The following is a 21,099-nucleotide window of genomic DNA, read 5'->3' as shown; positions in this document are numbered from 1 at the left end:
CCTGGCTAATCAAGAACCTATCTATCTCTGCCTTAAATACACCCGATGACTTGGCCTCCACAGCTGCTCGTGGCAACAAATTCCACAGAGTTACCACCCTCTGACTAAAGTAATTTCTCTGCATCTCAGTTCTAAAAGGACGTCTTCAATCCTGAAGTCATGCCCTTTTGTTCTGGAATCCCCTACCATGACAAATAATTTTGCCATATCTAATCTGCTCAGGCCTTTTAACATTGAGAATGTTTCTATGAGATCCCCCTCATTCTCCTGAACTCCAGGGAATACAGCCCAAGAGCTGCCAGACTTTCCTCATACAGTAACCCTTTCATTCCTGGAATCATTCTCGTGAATCTTCTCTAAACCCTCTCCAATGTCAGTATATCCTTTCTAAAATAAGGAGCCCAAAACTGCACACAATACTCGAAGTGTGGTCTCATGAGTGCCTTATAGAGCCTCAACATCACATCCCTGCTCTTATATTCTATACCTCTAGAAATGAATGCCAACATTCCATACACCTTCTTCACAACCGACTCAACCTGGAGATTAAACTTTAGGGTGTCTTGCACAAGGACTTTCAAGTCCCTTTGCATCTCTGCATTTTGAATTCTCTCCCCATCTAAATAATAGTCTGCCCGTTTATTTCTTCCACCAAAGTGCATGACCATACACTTTCCAACATTGTATTTCATTTGCCACTTCTCTGCCCATTCCCCTAAACTATCTGGATAAACAGTTGATGTTTCCAGCCGAGGCCCTTCATCAGGACTGGAAAGGAAGTGGGAGGGAACCAGAATAAGAAGCAGGGTGGAGGCGAAGGGGCGCAAGCTGGAAGGTGATAGGTGAAGCCAGGTGGGTGGGGGAGGAGGGTAATGAAGTAAGAACCTGGGAGGTAAGGAGAATGGACCATGAGGGAAACGGGAAGGAGGAGGGGCAGCAAGGGGGAGGCGACAGGCAGGTGAGGAGAAAAGAAGAGAAGAGGTAAGGTGGGGCAAGGTGGGGGATAAAAGAAGACGGAAGGGGGAGGGGGAAAAGTTACCGAAAGTTAGAGAAATTGATGTTTATGCCATCAGGTTGGAGGCTACCCAGATGGAATATGAGGTGTTGCTCTTTCACCTGAGACAGGCCTCATTATGGCAGTAGAGAAGACCACGGACTAACACGTCAGAACAAGTAACTCAGATTGCTTTAGCATTGGCCTGTTATACACTATTGATTGTCACTGGGTGGTGTACATGTTGCTTCACTTCTGGTATTCAAGGAGGAACTAGATTTATTCCTGATTGAACAAAGACTTAGAGAAAAGCAAGATCTGGTTAAGAAAAGGCAGATAAATAATTGGTCAGATTAGGATCCAAAATAGAGCAAGAGATTGGCTGGATGGGGCATTCTGCTAGATACTCAGTATAGCGGGAATAAACCCCTACACTACCAAGGCAGTCGCATCAGGGCACAAGCTGTTGACTAAGTCATGCTTTTAAGTTGAAATAAAAGTAAACTTTGCCCTTAATAGATGCGTAGATCTCAAAAGCATCATAGAACAACTGACATGAGAAAATCGCCTCTTCAAATGTTCTGAAGAAGAGCTGAGACCCTTCTTCAGAACAACTGAATACAAGAGGTTCTGCAGGTGCTGGAAATCCAGAGCAACACGCACATAATTCTAGAGGGACTCAGCAGGTCAGGCAGCATCTATGGAAATGAATAAACAGTTGACATTTTGGGCTGGAAAGGAAGTGGGAGGGGGAGTGGGAAGAAGCCAGAACAACTGAACATATTTATTCCTTTACATCTACTTTAACTGGCTGGTTTACGTGGCATTTACGATGAGCAATCATTACAGCTTAATTATAAAATTACAATTTTTAAGTTATCCAGAGGGCAAGAGTAATTGTCCAAAGGCAGGAGTACGAATCCCAACCTGACAGATGGGGAATTTAAATTTGGCATAATGATCTGGAATCATAACAAAAATAATTTGCCCATGAAACCTCAAAACTGTCACAAAAAAATCCATCTGCTTTTTTAAGACACCCGTCATGTGTTTGGCTTATATGTGAGACCAAACCACATCAACACGAGTGCTGAAATGGCCCATCGAGCAGCTCTGTTCTGACAAGAAGACTCAACACTAACTTCTCCAGGGCAACTGGTGATGGTCAATAAATGACAGACTCGTCAGCGGCACCAATGTCCCATAACTGAATATTAAAAGTCTGAGCAGCAGTGGTAGACAACAGATGTCACAGGATTAGCAGTAGGTTATTCTTGGAGAAAAAAATGTTTAGCTGAGTTTACTCTCTATGATTCTTTTGGATAAGTTCCCAAGTAATGGATAATTGGGTGGATTACGCTTTGGCTTATAGGAATGATGTTTAAAGGAAGGCGACAATACTAGCAGAGTTAGAGTATTTTTCTCTGGTTTACATGGACAGTCAAAATATGTGATGTAATTTATGTTTTGTTACATCTGTGTGTAGATACCATGAAGAACAATAGTTGTCACTGTCCTTAACTTGTTTGATAAATCCCATAGGGCAAGTTAAAATCAGTGGAGAGACTGCAAGGGATCTGATAGGTAGTGATGTGAAACTATATGTGCATTGTGTGACTATAATGATAATTATATGTGCTCTGTGTGACTATATGTACTGTGTTTTGCACTTTGACTCCGGAGGAACGGTTTCATTTAGCTGTATTCATGCGTATAGTTGAATGACTATGAACTTGAACTCGAACTCGATTCCATTTGCCGGAGGATCTTCACTGAGCCAAGAGTGAAGCAGAAGACTGGACTAAATCGTGACCTCCGGTGCTGTCCATGGTGGGTGAAAGGTGCTGAGGGTTAGCACACAGAACTGCTAACAAGCTGCTGTCTATGCAATACATACTCTATGCTTCTACAGCTACAGACTTCAGTCTGGAATTGTGGAATATTTATGCCACATTGTATAAACCACCGAGCTGAGGTTCTGGAAACATTACACATCCAAGTCCCAGCTGTACACCAGCCACAATGGGTGTATTCAGCATTCTTCCATTCACTTAAAAGGTTACTTTCAGTAAGTCACAGAGCATCACAGCTCTGAAACAGGCCCTTCAGAACATCTAGTCCATGTTGAACTATTATTGTGCCTAGTACCATTGACCTCCACCTGGATCATTGCCCTCCATACCCCTTCCACCTATGTACTTAATACAAATTTCTTCCAAATGCTGCTATCGAATGCACTTCCGAAGGAAGCTCAGAGCATGCTTGCACCACCTTCGAAGTGAAGAAGTTCTCCCTCGGGTACTCCTTAAACTTTTCATCTTTCTCCCTTAACCTATGACCTATAGTTCTAGTCTCACCCAACCTTAGTGGAAAAAGCCTGTCTATACTCCCCATTCTGTGGATCTCACAGTATTTTCACTGATTTGATACATATCTGCTGTAGACATGATGGGCCAAATGACGACCATTAAATGACGATCTTCAAGCAACTTCCCACTTGCAGAGTCCGACTGTAGGATTTTATTGGGATTTTACCAGGAGAGAAGCAGCAATGAGATGTTGTCAGAACACAACTAGGAGTTCTTCCAGCGTGAAACAGTAAACCCAACTTTATGGCTCCAGTTTCATTTGCACTTGGAGTGCCACATCTATGAAATAAATTCATCCGTTTACAGCACATAGAAATCATGTTGTAATTTTCTACCCAGGACCAGCATCTGGCTCCCAGATACTGGGTTATTTAAGCAGCACTAACGCCATGGCATTACATGTAATGTTATTGTCTACTAATTCCGAGCTTAGGCATCAACTCACAACGTTCCCCAGGTTCCTGTTCTTTAACACAATGACTCACAAGGCGATAGTAGATTTAAATCTCAGCAAGTGTCTCCATTAAGATTGCCAGTGTGCATACCACATAATAAAAGAAAAAAAAAGGAATTTTACAACCACTACAGATTACACATGACATGCATAACGCATCCTAAACATTTATCAGTAACTAATTACAATTAGCTCCTGGTGAACTTGCACTAATCACGTCACGGTTGTTAACCACTGATGAAAATAATTCATTGAGGTGTTGCAATGAGAGAAAGCATATTATAAATGTGTGTCTTACCACTGTTAGAAACAAATTAAAGTGGTGAAGCACTTGCGATGAAATCAGAAACAATAAGGATTTGGAGATGAGTCACGGGAGTTCTATTTGATACCCTAGGGTTTTCATATAATTTACACAGAAGTGAGTACATTAAGCTAACACTCAGCTTCAGAAGGTTAAATTCTCCAAGCTGACCTGAGCTTCCATGAGCCCAGAAGAACCTCTGCTTCCTGCAGAGCATGCAGTAGAAGACAGTTTAGCTCAAAGTTAAAAGTAAACTTATTATCAAAGTACATATGTCTTGCCATACACTACTTTGAAATTTATTTTCTTGCAGGCATTTACAGAAAAAGAAAAAAAAAACAATAGAATTCTATGAAAGCTGTACATAAACAAAGACTACCAAACAACCAATGTTCAAAAGAAGACAATGTGCAAAATGAAAATAAGACTGAGAATATGAATTGTAGAGTCTTTGAAGTGAGTCTCCTGGTCTTAGAATCAGTTCAGAGTAAAGGTGAATGAAGCTCTGCATTCCGGTTCAGGAGCCTGATGACTGTAAGGTAATGACTGTTTCTGAATTTGGTAGTGTGGGATGCAAGGCTTCTCTATCTCCTGCCCGATGATAGTAGTGAGAAGAGAGCATGGCCTGGATGGTGGGTGTCCTTGGTGATGGGTGATGCTTTGTTATGGCAGTAGCTCTCCATGTAAAAGTACTCAGTGGTGGGGAGGGCCTTGCCTGTGATGGACTGGGCTGAATCCACCAATTTCTGTTGCCTGTTCCAATCTTGGCATTGGTATTTCCACATCAGGAAGTCATGCAACCAATTAGGATACTCTCCACTGTGCATCTACAGAAGTTTGTCAAAGTTCATTTATTAGTTACTCCACACTTCCATTTCCAAAGTCCTATTTACTTGACGAGAGCAAAAGGTGTTGATGGGAGTGAATGGTTCTTTACTCAATTAGTAACATTAAAGACCAATCATGAGGACTCAGGCACATCATACACACTTCCCTTTGTTAGTAAATAATTGCCACCAGTTCGTGATAAATGTCCGGGATGTTAACTATGCCATAGGGCTGTCGGTGGGAGAAAAAACTTCTCTTCCCCATCAATGTCAAAGGACAAATACAAGGGTATGGACCCATTGCGGTGGTTGGCCTGATCAGAGGGGATGACAAGACAGCCTACAGGGACGAGGTCCAGCACCTGGCCACGTGGTATGTCAACAACAACCTGGCCCTTACACCCAGAGGACCAAGGAGATCATTGTGGACTTCAGGCATGCTAGGAGCCACACTCACGTCCCCATCTACATCAACGGAGCTGTAGTGGAGCATGCATCAAGCTTCAAATTCCTTGGTGTCCACATTTCCAAGGATCTCACCTGGTCCCTGAACTCCTCCATCCTGATCAAAAAGGCGCAACAGCGCCTTTATTTCCCGCGGAGCATCAAGAAAGCTCACCTCTGTCCCAGGATACTGACGGACTTTTACTGCCGTACCATTGAGAGCATACTCACCAACTGCATCTCAGTGTGGTATGGCAATTGTCCCGTATCGGACCGCAAAGCACTCCAGCATGTGGTGAAAACTGCCCAGCAAATTATCGGCACCCAGTTGCCCACCATTGAGAACATCTACCATAAACACTGACAGGGCAGGGCGAAAAGCATTATCAAGGATGCATCTCACCCTAACCATGGACTTTTCACTCTCCTCCCATCCGGTAGGCACTACAGGAGCCTCCGCTCCCGCACCAGCAGGCACAGGAAGAGCTTCTTCCCTGAGGCTGTGACCCTGCTGAACCTCACATCACAGCGCTAAGCAGCATTGCATCCGTATTGTACTGTCTCAGTACTTTTATATTTGTGTGCTGTAGCTCTTACCTTTTCTTCGCAGTTATTTTGTAAATAACACTATTCTTTGCATTTCATTGGCTTTGTATCTGTACTCAGCACAATGACAATAAAGTTGAATCTAATCTAATCTAATAACTCACCCTTCATTGGGGAATAATTGCAATTAATTACTGAGAAGTATCAAAGTTCAAAGTAAATTTATTATCGAAGTGCATATACATCAGCATATGATGCCCTGAGATTAATTTTCTCACAGGTATTCATAGAAAATAGAAAGAAACACAATAGAATCAATGAAAAACCACACACTACAGAGAGGGACAAACAACCAATGTACAAACTGTGCAAATACAAAAACAATGGAGAAGAATAAATAAATAAGCAAAGAAACAAATAAATAAATAAGGCAATACTGAGAACACAAGTTGTAGAGTCCTTAGAAGTGAGTCTATAGGTTGTGGAATCACTTCAGTGTTGGGGTAAGTGAAGTTATCCACTCTGGTTCAAGAGCCTGATGGCTGAGGATCAATAACTGTTCCTGAATCTGGTGGTGTGGGACTTGAGGTTCCTGTACTTCCTTCTGATAGCAGCAGTGAGAAGAAAGCATAGCCTGGATGGTAGGGGACTTTGATGGTTTCTGGTGACTGCATTCTTTGCAAATGTGCTCAACGGTGGTAGGGCTGTACCTGTGATCGACTGGGCTGTATCCTCTGTAATTACATTTTTGTAGTTTTTTTCTGTATATTTTATATATGTTAACCACACTATGCACAATGGGCAGTAAATGTAATAATCCTTGCTAGTAGCCTTAATACAGAGACTTTCTGACTTTTTAAACTACTAGTGCCTTGAATTAAAGAACAAGGAGTGAGAAACATGAAGAGGTAGTTATTAAAATTTAATCCAATAGTAGCTGCTTTGCACTGTCAAAAATATAAATGTTCACGACCCTGAACAAGGCAAGAAAGAAAAAAAAAACTTGGCCTAGGGATGTAGGGGATATGTCAGAGGTAGGTTTTGTTTTTACACTGAGAGTGATGGATGTGTGGAACGTGCTGCCAGGGATGGTGGTGGAAGTAGCTACATTAAAGGCACTTCAAAAACTGTTAGATAGCTACGTGGATGATAGAAAAATGGAGGGCTATGTGGGAGAGAAGAGTTAGATTGATCTTAAAAGGTCAGCACATCACAGGCCAAATGGCTTGTACTGTACTATAACATTCTATATCCTATGTTCTATGTCTGAAGGACTTGATGTGAGGCAGAAGGTAGAGTCAAGGAAATGCTAATCAAGTACACTCAGTGGCCACTTTATTAGGTGCACAAAAGCATGCAGACATGGTCGTGAGGTTCAGTTGTTGTTCAGCCCAAACCTCAGAATGGGGAAGAAATGTAATCTAAATGACTTTGACTGTGGAATGATTCTTGGTGCCAGGCTGGGTAGTTTGAGTTTCACAGAAATTGCTGATTTCCTGGGATTTTCAAGCATAACAATCTCCAGAGTTTACAGACAATGGTGTGAAAAACAAAAATCATCCAGTGAGCGGCAGTTCTGTGGGCAAAAATGCCTTGTTAATGAAAGGGGTCAGAGGAGAATGTTCAGACAGGTTCAAGCTGACAGGAAGTTGCTGGTAACTCAAATAACTAGGCATTACAACAATGGTTTGCAGAAGAGCATCTCTGAACACATAAGATATCAAACCATGAAAAGGATGGGCTACAGCAGCAGAAAACCATGAACAAGAGGTACCTAATAAAGTGGCTTCTGAGTGTATGTGATATTTAGTCTGCTAACAGTAATTATTACTAGGATTTTTAAGAATCCTTTCTAAGATTATTTCTTTACTTTGCGTTTGCAAACCCTGCTGCTAGTGAGCTCACCTCACTTAAGTGCTGATCAGAAGTACATGGCAAGGATTACTGAATGCTGCTTCAATGCCAAGGAGAAGCTTTGCTTTGATCCTTGGCCAGAGCTATCACTTGACTGCGTATCACTTGTCAGCAATAAAAAACATCAGGTTGCAAGAAATAATGTGACTCACTTATGGAAAGAAAAATCAAAGGAATGATTTATAACAATGTCATTTTGTACATTGCCACAGATGGCTGTGGAGGCCAAGTCATTGGGTATATTTAAAGTGGAGGTTGATAGATTCTTGATTGGAAGCAGCATCAAAGGTTATGGGGAGAAGGCAGAAGAACGGGGTTGAGAGGAATAATACATCAGTCATGATGGAATAGCGGAGCAGATTCAATGAACCTAATGGCCTAATTTTGCTCCTATGTCAAATCAGAATCAGATTTAATATCACTGTCATATGTCCTGAAATTTGTTGTTTTGCAGCAGTAGTACATTGCAATACATAATAATAAAATCTATAAATTACGGAGAGTATATATAAAAACAAAAATTAAATTATATAATAAGTGCAAAAAGAGAGGAAAAAATACTGAGGTATTGTCCATTCAGAGATCTGATGGTGGAGAGGAATAAGTTGTTCCTGAAAAGTTGAGTGTGTCTCTTTAGGCTCCTGTGCCTCCTCCTTAATGGTAGCAATGAGAAGAGGGCATGTCCCGGGTGATGAGGGTCCTTAATGATGGATCCCACTTTTCTGAGACATTGCCTTTTGAAGGTGTCCTTGCTGCTGCCCATAATAAAGCTGGCAGAGTTTACAACTTCCCAATTCTCCTCAAACTCCTAATGAAATGTAGCCGTTGTCATGGCTTCTTTCTGATTGCATCCATATGTTGGGCCCTGGATTGATCCTCGGAGATGTTGACACCTAGGAACTTGAAAGCGCTCACTGAAACGTCGACTGCGCCTCTTCCTATAGATGCTGCCTGGCCTGCTGCGTTCACCAGCAACTTTGATGTGTGTTGCTTGAATTTCCAGCATCTGCAGAATTCCTGTTGTTCACACTTTCCACTCCTGATCTCTCGATGAGGACTGGTGTGCGTTCCCTCAACTTTCCCTTCCTGAAGTCAACCATCAATTCCTTGGTCTTACTAATGCTGTGTACACAGTTGTTGCTGCAACACCATTTAACCAGCCAGTCTATCTTGCTCCTGACACTCCTCACGGTGTCATTATGCACAACTGTAACAATATTTTCCAAGTGTTTTTGTCAGGAACTATTGCAATATTTACAAACAAATTACTGGTGCTGGGGCAACACTGACCAAAGATAATTATTCTCAGTTTCCAGAAAATCTATTTAAACACAGTATAGAATACATGTGGCCAGCATTGTGCTTTCTACCTAATCTAGGAACGTTGACCCAATGAGACATGTTGTTGAGTCTCTGGATCACTGAGTGGGCTACACTGCATTCGTGATCTCAGCTGAGTTGCTGCAGTTGTCCACGGAACAGTAGGTGTACTGCAAGAAGAAAGTTAGGACAGGTTGAACCGCGACTTTTAGACCTAAATGATCTGTAGCATTTCCTGAATTTATTTCTGGGTCATTAGGGGTGGAGACCAAACTAGTTTTGAATTCAATAGTGAACTATAAAATCATAAGGCTTCCTGAACAGTCAGCTCTTTACCTATGGACTTTTGATCTACCAGATTGTAACAGGCTGCACACATTATATCAACAACCCGTGAAAAACTGGGACAGAATTCTGGTCCTCATCCCTTAGCTGGAGTCAGTGTGGATTTCAGTCATCATCCAACATATCTGTGTTGTCATCTTCGAGGTTTCATCATTGTTTTTCTATTAGATTAATAAAAGAATCCATAGTGTATAGCTACTTTTTACAGATCGAGCATGCTGTAAGGCAGGGGTTTCCAACCTGGAGTCCACGGACCCCTGAGTTAATAGTAAGGCTCCAGGCGTACAAAAGGTTGGGAACCCCGGCTCTAAGGCTTTTTAACAAATCCATTGCTCTCAGGTTCTTAGAAACATCTCCAAATCAAGAACTAAGTATATCCAGATAACAACAACCAGCTCCTATTCAAGTTTGTACTGGTGAACCCATTGGAAACAAATCACTGGGAAATGTAGATGTAATACTGTAAATCTCCATTCTACAAACATACTTGATCTCTAAACTTATCTGGTTATTTTATGTAATTCGACCATAAGACATAGGAGCAGAATTAGGCCATCCAGCCTATCAAGTCTGCTCCAACATGCCATGATGGCCGATTTATTATCCATCTGAACCCCATTCTCATACCTTCTCCCCATAACCTCAGACACCCTTAGTAATCTAGAATCTGTCACCCTCACTTTAAATACACCAAATGACTTGATCTCCACTGCCATCTGCGGCAATCAATTCCACAGATTCACCACCATCCGCTAAAGAAATTCATACTCACCTCTGTTCTAAAGAGACATCCTTGTATTCTGAGGCTGTGCCCTCTGGCCCTCACAACAGGAAATATCCTCTCCACATCCAAACAATCTAGGCCTTTCGATATTCAGTAGGTTTCCATGAGATCCCTCCCCCTCATTCTTCTAAACCCCAGTGAGTGCATGCTCAGAGTCATCAAATGCGCCCTATCCTCCTTTTTCATTCCCAGGAACATTCTTGTGAACCTTCTCTGGACCCCTCCCAATGCCAGCACATCCCTTCTTACACAAGGAGCCCAACACTGCTCACAATAGCCCAAGTGCAGTCCGACCAATGCCTCATAAAGCCTCAGCATTACACTTTTGATTTTATATTCTAGTCCTCTTGAAATGAATGCTAACTTGCCTTCCTTTCCACTGATTCTACCTGTATGTAAACTTTTAGGGAATCCAGCACTAAGACTGCCAAGTCCCTTTGTACCTTTAGTTGGAATTACTAGCTAACTAACAGCTACATACTAAAAGAAAATAATTACCATTCCCGATGACTCTCACAGCTATTGTTAGGACCATATGGATGTTTGCTGGGGTATTTCACCAGTCAGGACCATTAATGAAAATACCAGCCTTGGAATGTCACCTCAGGAATAATAGCCATTCTCATTTGCAAGGGTTAAATGCGCAATGTTGTTGCAACTCTGCATAAGCCAAATGCAATTTGCAACTGCAAACTTTGCGTTTGTGTCTGGGGTGAAAACCTCAGTTGCGTAATCTCAAGTCCATAACTTGGGATTGCTGTTGGCAAATGTCAAATAAGTCATGTGACCAACGGGAATAACTTGGCACATGCACACTGAAATGCTCCATGCACTGTTAGCAAATAATGGAGTAATAAAGAATGGCCCGTCCAGGGGAAGAAGCCCCACACCCTTACCTAGCTCAGTCATCATTGGGATGTTGGCTCCTGTGGTGATGCAGGTCTGTCGGACCAGTCCGTGGACGGGACTGTTGTCTGGTGATGTTCTGTCCATCCCTGGAGGTGTGAATCCTATGAAAGAATTTAAGAAGTCACAAAATCAACCATCTATCTCTCCTCATCAGCAAGATGAACATGGGATCTTGGCCGGTCTGGATGATCCCACCGCTGGTTCTGAGGCAACGGTACATCACTTCAGTTATTTATTTGTTTGTTTATTTATCACATGTACACCGAAACACACAGTGAAATGCATCGTTTGCATTGACAACTAATTCAACCTAAGGACGTGCTGGTGGCAGCCCGCAGGTTATACATTCCACTGCCAACGTAGCATGTCTATGTGGGTGATTCATTGATATAGTCTCCTTGTTGGTGTGAACGATCTCCAATCATTGAGACCTATCGTAGGTCCGAATGCTCAGTAGTATTTTCTTGCTAATGAATACATGCGCAGGGTTGGCAGACTGCAACTTATTATTTCTACAAAATACACAAAAAGATCAGCTTGAAATGGAAAAACTAAAAAGTGCTGTCGTAAGCCCTCATTATAAAGCTTTCTGATGCACCACGGTTCTTGATGCAACATACGTTGCTGATAAATAAAGTATATCCAAACTCCAGCCCCTCTACAGAAACATGTTTTTCGCATGGTTCCTGAAGGGAGTGATATAGCGAGGGGCTGCAGTACAAAGGAAGCTGCCAACATCTTAAGTTCAGAGAAGTGACGTGCTTTAAAGCCAAACACCCCAAAAAAATGGTTAAGAATTCTAATTGAAGTGATGAGCTTCAACTGATCAGACAGTCCTCAATTTGGAAATGCAAGGCACACTGAAGAGCAACTCCTGAGGCTTCTCTTAAATCCAGTTCCTTCCCTCCTTTCTAATCTTTTTTAGATCAGAAACTCCATCCTGCAAGCTTTTCTTCCAAATTCATTTTCATTTTGGTGCCTGCATTAATGTTTTACCAAACTGACAAGCCCACTAGCAGTAACCCAAAATAATTTAATCAATAAAGGTCATTTGATCCCTATTTAGCATTTACAGGTTTCCCGTCATGTTGCTGATATTAATTTTACGTGTTCTCCATTTTACTACTACACAGTGAACATAAAATCCTTTTTATCAGAAATGTTAACATTCAACATTCTAAAAACCCACAAACATGCCATTTCTTTTGAAGTCATAGACCTTGACATTTTTCATTTTCCATGTTCACAAGTCAACACCTAAAGCCAGTAATGCAGTATGCATAATACATAGACTTCAGGTTCTTTTAGAGAGGGCTTGAGGCCATTAGTTAATGCTGACACAATAAAACCCTGGCTGTTGGCTTTTAGAATTGTTATCTTTTCTTTAAAACATACTGATCTTAAAGTTTTTAAACAAAATCACATTCTTCCAATTGACCTTTTTAAGCAAACTCTCTGAAATTATTTCTTTCAAATGGAAATGTATACACATTTCATATTTTTTTTAGAAAGCCTTAGTTTAAATGAAGAGTCACGTGCACTTGAATATCAAGGATAAAGCTTAATGGTTGATGACTGCAGAGATGATCAGGATCAGTTCAGGCAATCAAAGCATTGCATTTATCCCAGGCAATTCTTGTTTCTCCCCCCAAGTTAACTTGTGCTAGCAGTTTCTGTTGAAGAACTGTTGGTAATGTGTCATTCAGCTGTTAATAAAAGGGAACCAAGGGTCTTTATTATTTGCATGCAAATTTCCTGACTGTCGTTTAGTTCTTTATATGCTCCAGGCTCTGTGAACCTTGCCAAACTCAATTATATAAATTACCTATACCTTACACAAAAGGGTGACTGAGTGAATGAGGAGGTCAAATACCTGGGTACAAAATTATTTAAAAGCATTAAATGAGAATACATTGAACTTTTTTTTAAAACGTGGAATTGAATGCCGAGGCATATTGAAATTTTATGCCATTACCTTCACTTATTCCTTACCACACTTGTTTGGATGTTTACTGTTCAATAAAAATAAAGTTAACTTTGAATTCTGAACAGTGGCACCCTCATGTTAATTAATGGGGGAACTTTGGAACCTTTGGGAAAACGAGGACTCAATGCACACTTAATGCATGTACAGAAATTACTACACAGCATTACCACGTCAAGTCAAACCTGACATTCCAAATTCTTCCAAAGCAAGGTTTAATGGCCTTGGCAGCATTAAAATAACACAGAATAACCTTGATGCACAAGAAACATGTATTTAGTGAGGCTGGAGAGTAAGGAGAGTGATCGTACAAAGGCCGGTGCTTAGGTCATCTTTGTTTAGTCCCCTCTGCAGAAAGTCAAAGCATTTATTGCATTTAATTCCCCAGCCCAGAGGATTCCTCTACAAGATGCTGACATTCTATATAACACACTATTCAGGCTTTAGAACTCCCTAGTTGTTTGAGATTGTTAGTTACTGGGCCATGCATGGGAACTAATATGGAAATAATGAAAAGGGGAACTGACAGTGTGTCTCTGGTGACTGGGGACAATTTTATGGAGGACGCAGATGAAGTCACTGAGCAAGATATTTTAAGAAAGTGATCATTCAGTGATGCTCACCAGATAACTGAATTCAAACAATTGAAGGCTGAAGAGACAACCAGTCAACAAGATAAATAAAACTCAATGACTGGATTAAATACTTTTTAATATCACATTAGTATCTGCTGCAACATAAATTATGCAAATTTCAAACCAAAGTTTATGTGAAAATTATGCAGATTATAACTTGATTAGGCTTCTATCAGGAGATCCAATTTGGCTTTTTTATCTATTAAGCTCCAATAAATGAAGCATCTGAATAGGTCCCCTGAGCAGCTGCAGTAATAACTGCACCAGCGGTTGTTTCAGCGTTTGATGTTTAAGTAGTTCTGCACATAAAAAGTGCAGGGAGCGATCTGAGTAAAGGATGCAAAGGATTGCTCTTCTCAGTGGATGCGTTTAGATTTCAGAGATGACAAACCAAGCAGCAGTGAATAATCCGGAGCTTGGAAGTCATTCTCCTGGTCACCCTCAGTGTCACAGTGTAAACACAAAAGTAATAATATGCCAACATTAATTTAAGAGGAAGAGATTGATGTATGCATTTCAATCTCTTTAGAACTCCCCAGTTGTTCGAGACTGTTAGTTACTCAGTGGCCACTTTATTAGGTACACCTGCTCGTTAATGCAAATATCTAATCAGCCAATCATGTGGCAGCAACTTAAAAGCATGCAGACTTGGTCAAGAGGTTCAGTTGTTCAGACCAAACATCAGAATGGGGAAGAAGTGTGATCTAAGTGATTTTGACCATGGAATGATTGTTTTTGCCAGTTGAGTGTCTCAGAAACAAGGATCTCCTGCGATTTTCATGCACAACAGTGTCTAGAGTTTACAGAGAATGGTATGAAAAACATCCTATGAGCAGCAGTTCTATAGACTATGCTTTCTTAATGAGAGAGGTCGGAGGCGAATAGCCAGTTAGGTTCCAGCTGAGAGGAAGGCGACAGCAACTCAGATTACCATGGGTTACAACAGTGGTATGCAGAAGAGCATCTCTGAACACGCAACATGTCGAAAGTTGAAGTGGATGGGTTACAGAAGCAAAATACCATGAACATACACTCAGTGGCTACTTGATTAGGTACAGGAGGCACCTAATAAAGTGGCCACTGACTGCAGCTAGGAATCTTAAGTCCTTTCTTTAACATGGCGAGCCTCCCTTAGCCCCAACACCTCTCCCGTCACCACTTATCTAACATGACTGTGTATGGTGGATCACCTGAGCTTTGGTCTGAGCGTTGGTTATGATGATGCTCATTTCTGTCTATTCCTAGTTGTTAGCACATTTCCACTGACTAGTACCCATGTAGTCTCTGTGTCATTGCTTTGGTGTGTTGACACCGTATTTTTAGATAACGACTACCTTTACTTGTCACAGCTACATCGAGATTTGCATCAAATCAAATCAACCCACAAGTGTCGCCACACTTCCTAAGCCAACATAGTATGTCTGTAACTCACTGACCATAATCATACACCTTTTGGAATGCGGGAGGAAACTGGAATACCCAGAGGAAACCCACATGGTCATGGGGTGAACCACTCCTTCAAGTAAGATTTTACCATATCTGTGCATACATGTGCTTGTGGAGACGACAAAAAGCTCGACTTGAATCTTCTGGAAGAACTCAGTGGTTTGAGCAGCATCTGTGTGAGGAAAGGAAGCATGGATGCTTTGAGGCCCGATGCAGGGTTTCGCTCCAAAACTTCGATGATGCTTTTTCTCCCACAGATTGCAGGTTGTTCCAGCATCTGCAGTCTCTTGTGTCTCTGCACAGACACAGCTGCTCTTTATTTGGGATTGATGACACGCCTACCTGCCGTTCACTGGAAAAAGTGTTTTCTCCAGAATTCCCAATTCCCCCAGACTCAGAAAATGGCCATACCCTTCACCTCCAAGCCACAACCATCAGTATATAGTTAAAAATAAAAAAGAACAGCCATCAATTTAAAATTAGGCTTGGAACCTATTGGGATTCTCTTATTAGTCTATGACATTGGTGCTAATACACTCTCATCTTGTGACATCTTGATTACTTTTTAAAAGATTTTCATCACCTTTCCTGTCAGCTCCCTCACAGAAGGCTTCTCTCACCAGCAGGTTTCAGTAATGAATGAGCTTGAAGAAGGAATCATTTCCAGTATTAGAATATGATATAAAGGCACAAAGCATGCTCAAAGCTTGGGCTATTCACCTGCCCTATAACAGCACTATTATGAAACAGATATTAAAACACTGCCATATGGTTCAGCGTGTTGCACAGTGTATAATTATGCACGCCTGTGAAAGAATTGTATCTCTTCAGCTCTGCACACAACTATATCAATATTCTATTCATTCTGTGTCAAAAATGCTAATGATTCAAAGTTTGTATCCATGGTAATTAAAGTTCATGAGTTGTAACAACATGTTTGGAATAACTGCAGTAGATTTTTCATTATTAGTCCTTCATTTGACTTTTGGCAAAATCCAAAAAAAAAGATCTAGATTGTAATAGAAGTAGGAATGATTTTATTTTTAACATATATGAATAATATTTAATTCAACAATCATCATTGTTACTAGTGGGATACTCTTAAAAGTTATGTGTCTGAATATTTTGATAGGATCTGGTCATTTCCTATGTGTTATCTTCTGTAGCCAAGTTCATTTCTCACCCCTGTTCCATGACTCGGTCTGTTCTGTCTTCTCTATATTTTCAATTTCTCGGTCCTTTCTTAATATATCTATAATTTTGCTCATATAATGTTGTGTTGTATACAGTGCTTTGCAATAAAATATTGTTTTATCTGGGAGGCAAGATGTGATAACAATCACTTCCAGGTCACTTTGCAAGAAGGGATACTGGTGGCACGGTGTTTAAATGATCAGACGAGTAAACCAAAGTCATATCCATAGAGTCAGAGAACATCACAGCACAGAAACATGTCCTATGGTCTTACTAGACTGTTCCAAAATATTATGCTGCCTAGTTCCATTGACCTGCGCCTAGAAAAAAGACTTCACTAACAGTCCTGACACCTGACTTCAATACCCACTATGGTATCTGTGGAATTTAAATTCAGATTAATAATCTGGAATTTAAAGCAAAAGCTATCACTGAGCTTGGTCATTGACATCAATGAAGGATGATATGTGACTGCAACATGGTTGACTCTTCAAGCACAAGACAGGATGGGCCATTTGACCAAAATAATTTTCCCAGTGCAATCTCATTGGTCCCATTCCACGACTTATTTCCTAGTAGCACTGCAACATCTTCCCTCTCAGATCTCCACTAAGTTCCCCTTTTGGTTCCTTTAATTTACACGCAATAGCCGTTTTATTAGATGCCTCTCTACATAATAAAGTAGCTGGAGTGTATGTTCATGGTCTTCTACTGCAGTTCAAGATTCAACATGCTGTGTGTTCAGATAATAAAGCAGTCACTGAGTGTATTTTGTGGCAGAATATAGTGGGGATCTGGATTCTGCCATCTTCTTTTCCAGTCCTGATGATGGGTCTGTTTATTCCCTCCATAGGTGCCCCCTGACTTGCTCAGTTCCTCCAGTATTTTGTGTCTGACACTGAAGATTTCCAGCATCTGCAGGATCTCTGTGTTTACATTTTAACGGAAGTCGGACAAGATGATCCATCTCAGATCTAAACTAATTGGCCAATTGGACTCATTCTATGCAGCATCAAGAAACAGATGACAGCACTCAATATAGCAAAGTGTGAGACCTGACCACATATAAAGATAAAGATCAGCTTTATTTTTCCTATATATATATTTAAGCATCAAAATGTACAGTGTCAATGACCAACAAACTCCTAGGAAGTGATGTGCTGGGGGCAACCCATGAGTGTTGGCATGTTTCAGGCACCAGCAATACATGCCCACCACTTACCAACACATTTTTGGAATGTGGGAGGAAACTGGAGCAACCAGAGGAAACCAGTGTGGTCATGGACACTAGCCTCCCCATCATGAGGACATTTTCAAAAGGCAATGGCTCAAAAAGGCAGCATGTGTCATTAAGGACCCCCATCACCCAGGACATGCAGTCTTCTCATTGTTACCATCAGGGAGAAGGTACAGCAACCTGAAGACACACACTCAATGTTTTAGGAACAGCTTCTCTACCATCAGATTTCTGAATGGTCCATGAACCAACACCCGAACTACCTCACTATTTTTGCTCTCTTTTGGCACTACTTATTTAATTTGATTTTTAATATATTTCTTATTGTAATTTATAGTATTGCAATGTATTGTTGTCACAAAACAACAAATTATACATAACATTGATATTAAACCTAATTCTGATTGGTGTCAAATTTTCGACAAGGGAAGCGTGGCTGCAATTGTTGGAGGTCAATCATTCTAGTCCCAGGGCATCAGTGCAGAGTTCCTCACATACAATGTTCTATGCTCAGCCACCTTAAGTGCATTATCTATAATCTCCCTTTCACTATAGATCAAAAATGGACATGTTCATACGGCATAGAAACAGGACCTTTGGCAAACTTGTGCATCCCTACCAAGGTGCCTGCTTGAGCTGGTCCCATTTGCCTGCACTTGGCCAATATCCCCTTAAACCTTTCCTCTCCATTCCCTGTCAAATTTATTTTAAATGTTGCAATTGTACCTGCCTCTCCCAGCTTTTTGACCATCCCTGCCCATTACTTTGTCCCGGCAAAGGTACTTGAACATCCAGAGATGTCTGATCAGTTATAGTGTGCTTCCATTGTAAATATGTAATTTAATGGAACCATCTGTTGGACTCAAAATATTGAAATAAATATTATAATATTATGCTGAGTATTGAAATGATATTGAATACCTGCTTTTATCTTTGTTCTTAAGAGTATAAAAACGGTGTACTTTAAGTTTAACTGAGACTGTCTCCTGGAGAAGGCTTGCTTGTCACGTTGAATAAAGGCCTCTAACAGCTTCCTTTTCTCTAAGGCTTAGTGAGTCACAACACCAATATGCAACAAGACCCAGATAACATTCAGCATAGTCTGATAAATGGCAAGTAACATTCATGCCACAAAAGTGCCACGCAATGATATCTTCCAACAAGAGAGAAGCTAATCACCTACTTCTCATCTTTTTTTCCAGTCCTGATGAAGTCTCGGCCCGAGACTCTTTTTTCCATAGATGCTGCCTAGCCTGTTGTGTTCCTCCAGCATTTTGTGCGTGTCGCCTACTCTTAGCATTGTACCAATATCATCATTAAGATCTTCCATAACCCATATTTTGGGGATGACAAATGACCACCCATGATAAAGACACCTGCAGCAAACTCGCAGTTATCGATCACAGCTCTGCCGTCAATATCATAATTCCAGCTAAACTCATCTCCAAACTCTGAGGCCTTGGAATCAGCTTCGCCCTTTGCAGCTTCTGCATTGATGGTAGATGGCAGTCAATAAGGAAAGGCAGCAACATCACTGGCACGATTATCCTCAACGCCGATCCCCGCAAGGCTGTGTCCTCAGTATCCTGGCATACTCCCTAAGCACTCACAACTGGGTGGCCAGATTCTGCTCTAAGACTGTAAGACATTGGAGCAGACCATCAAGTCTGCTCCACTATTCCATCATGGCTGATCCCAGATCCCGCTCAACCCCATACACCTGCCTTTTCACCATATCCTTTGATGTCCTGACTGATCAGGAAACGATCAACTTCCGTCTTAAATATATGCATGGACTTGGCCTCCGCCACAGTCTGCAACTCCATCTACAAGTTTGCAGAGGACACCAACGTAGTGGGCAACAGCTCAAATAGTGGTGAGACGGAGTACAGGAAGGAGGGAGAGATTGATGGGATAGTGTTCAGGCAACATTTCCCTGAATGTCAGCAGAACCACAGAGCTGGTCAATGATTTCGGGAGGTAGGGTGGAATACATATTCTAGTAGGTATCAATAGTGCTGAGACGGAGGAGATTGAGAACTTCAGGTTCCTGGGTATAAACATTATTAATAGCCCACCTGGATCCACCCACACTGATACCATGGTCAATAAAGTATACCAATGCCTCTGCCTCTGGGGCATTCTATTCAGAATAGAATAATGTCCCTTTAGAACAGAGATGAAGAACCATAGAACCATAGAAACTACAGCACAGAAACAGGTCTTTTGGCCCTTCTTGGCTGTGCCGAACCACTTTCTGCCTAGTCCCACTGACCCGCACATGGACCATATCCCTCCATACACCTCCCATCCATGTATCCGTCCAATTTATTCTTAAATATTAAAAAAGAACCCGCATTTACCACCTCGTCTGGCAGCTCATTCCATACTCCCACCACTCTCTGTGTGAAGAAGCCCCCCTTAATGTTCCCTTTAAACTTTTCCCCCCTCACCCTTAACCCATGTCCTCTGGTTTTTTTCTCCCCTTGCCTCAGTGGAAAAAGCTGCTTGCATTCACTCTATCTATACCCATCATAATTTTATATACCTCTATCAAATCTCCCCTCATTCTTCTACGCTCCAGGGAATAAAGTCCTAACCTATTCAACCTTTCTCTGTAACTGAGTTTCTCAAGTCCCGGCAACATCCTTGTAAACCTTCTCTGTACTCTTTCAACCTTATTTATATCCTTCCTGTAATTTGGTGACCAAAACTGAACACAATACTCCAGATTCGGCCTCACCAATGCCTTATACAACCTTATCATAACATTCCAGCTCTTATACTCAATACTTCGATTAATAAAGGCCAATGTACCAAAAGCTCTCTTTATGACCCTATCTACCTGTGACGACACTTTTAGGGAATTTTGTATCTGTATTCCCAGATCCCTCTGTTCCACTGCACTCCTCAGTGCCTTACCATTAACCCTGTATGTTCTACGTTGGTTTGTCCTTCCAACGTGCAATACCTCACACTTGTCAGTATTAAACGCCATCTGCCATTTTTCAACCCATTTTTCCAGATGGTCCAAGTCCCTCTGCAGGCTCTGAAAACTTTCCTCACTGTCTACTACACCTCCAATCTTTGTATCATCAGCAAACTTGCTGATCCAATTTACCACATTATCATCCAGATCATTGATATAGATGACAAATAACAATGGACCCAGCACAGATTCCTGTGGCACACCACTAGTCACAGGCCTCCACTCAGAGAAGCAATTCTCTACCACCACTCTGTGGCTTCTTCCATCGAGCCAATGTCTAATCCAATTTACCACCTCTCCATGTATACCTAGCGAGTGAATTTTCCTAACTAACCTTCCATGCGGGACCTTGTCAAAGGCCCTACTGAAGTCCATGTAGACAATATCCACTGCCTTCCCTTCAT

The 21,099-nt window shown here is 41.4% G+C and overlaps 1 protein-coding gene across 5 annotated transcripts in view; it reads right to left on the bottom strand.

Annotated features, from left to right (window-relative positions):
- Nucleotides 1-21,099, bottom strand: part of kcnma1a (potassium large conductance calcium-activated channel, subfamily M, alpha member 1a) — a 960,366-nt gene that overhangs the window by 66,663 nt on the left and 872,604 nt on the right. For all 5 annotated transcript variants that reach the window (XM_063070509.1, XM_063070506.1, XM_063070507.1 and 2 more), the window contains one exon: nucleotides 11,198-11,311. In XM_063070509.1, the coding sequence (XP_062926579.1) occupies nucleotides 11,198-11,311 (114 nt within the window). The remainder of the gene's footprint in view (nucleotides 1-11,197; nucleotides 11,312-21,099) is intronic.

This window comes from Mobula hypostoma, chromosome 18, assembly GCF_963921235.1.
Source record: "Mobula hypostoma chromosome 18, sMobHyp1.1, whole genome shotgun sequence".
Lineage (NCBI taxonomy): Eukaryota > Metazoa > Chordata > Chondrichthyes > Myliobatiformes > Myliobatidae > Mobula > Mobula hypostoma.
The sequence above is the reverse complement of the archived record's forward strand: the minus strand, read 5'-3'. Positions and strand labels throughout refer to the sequence as shown.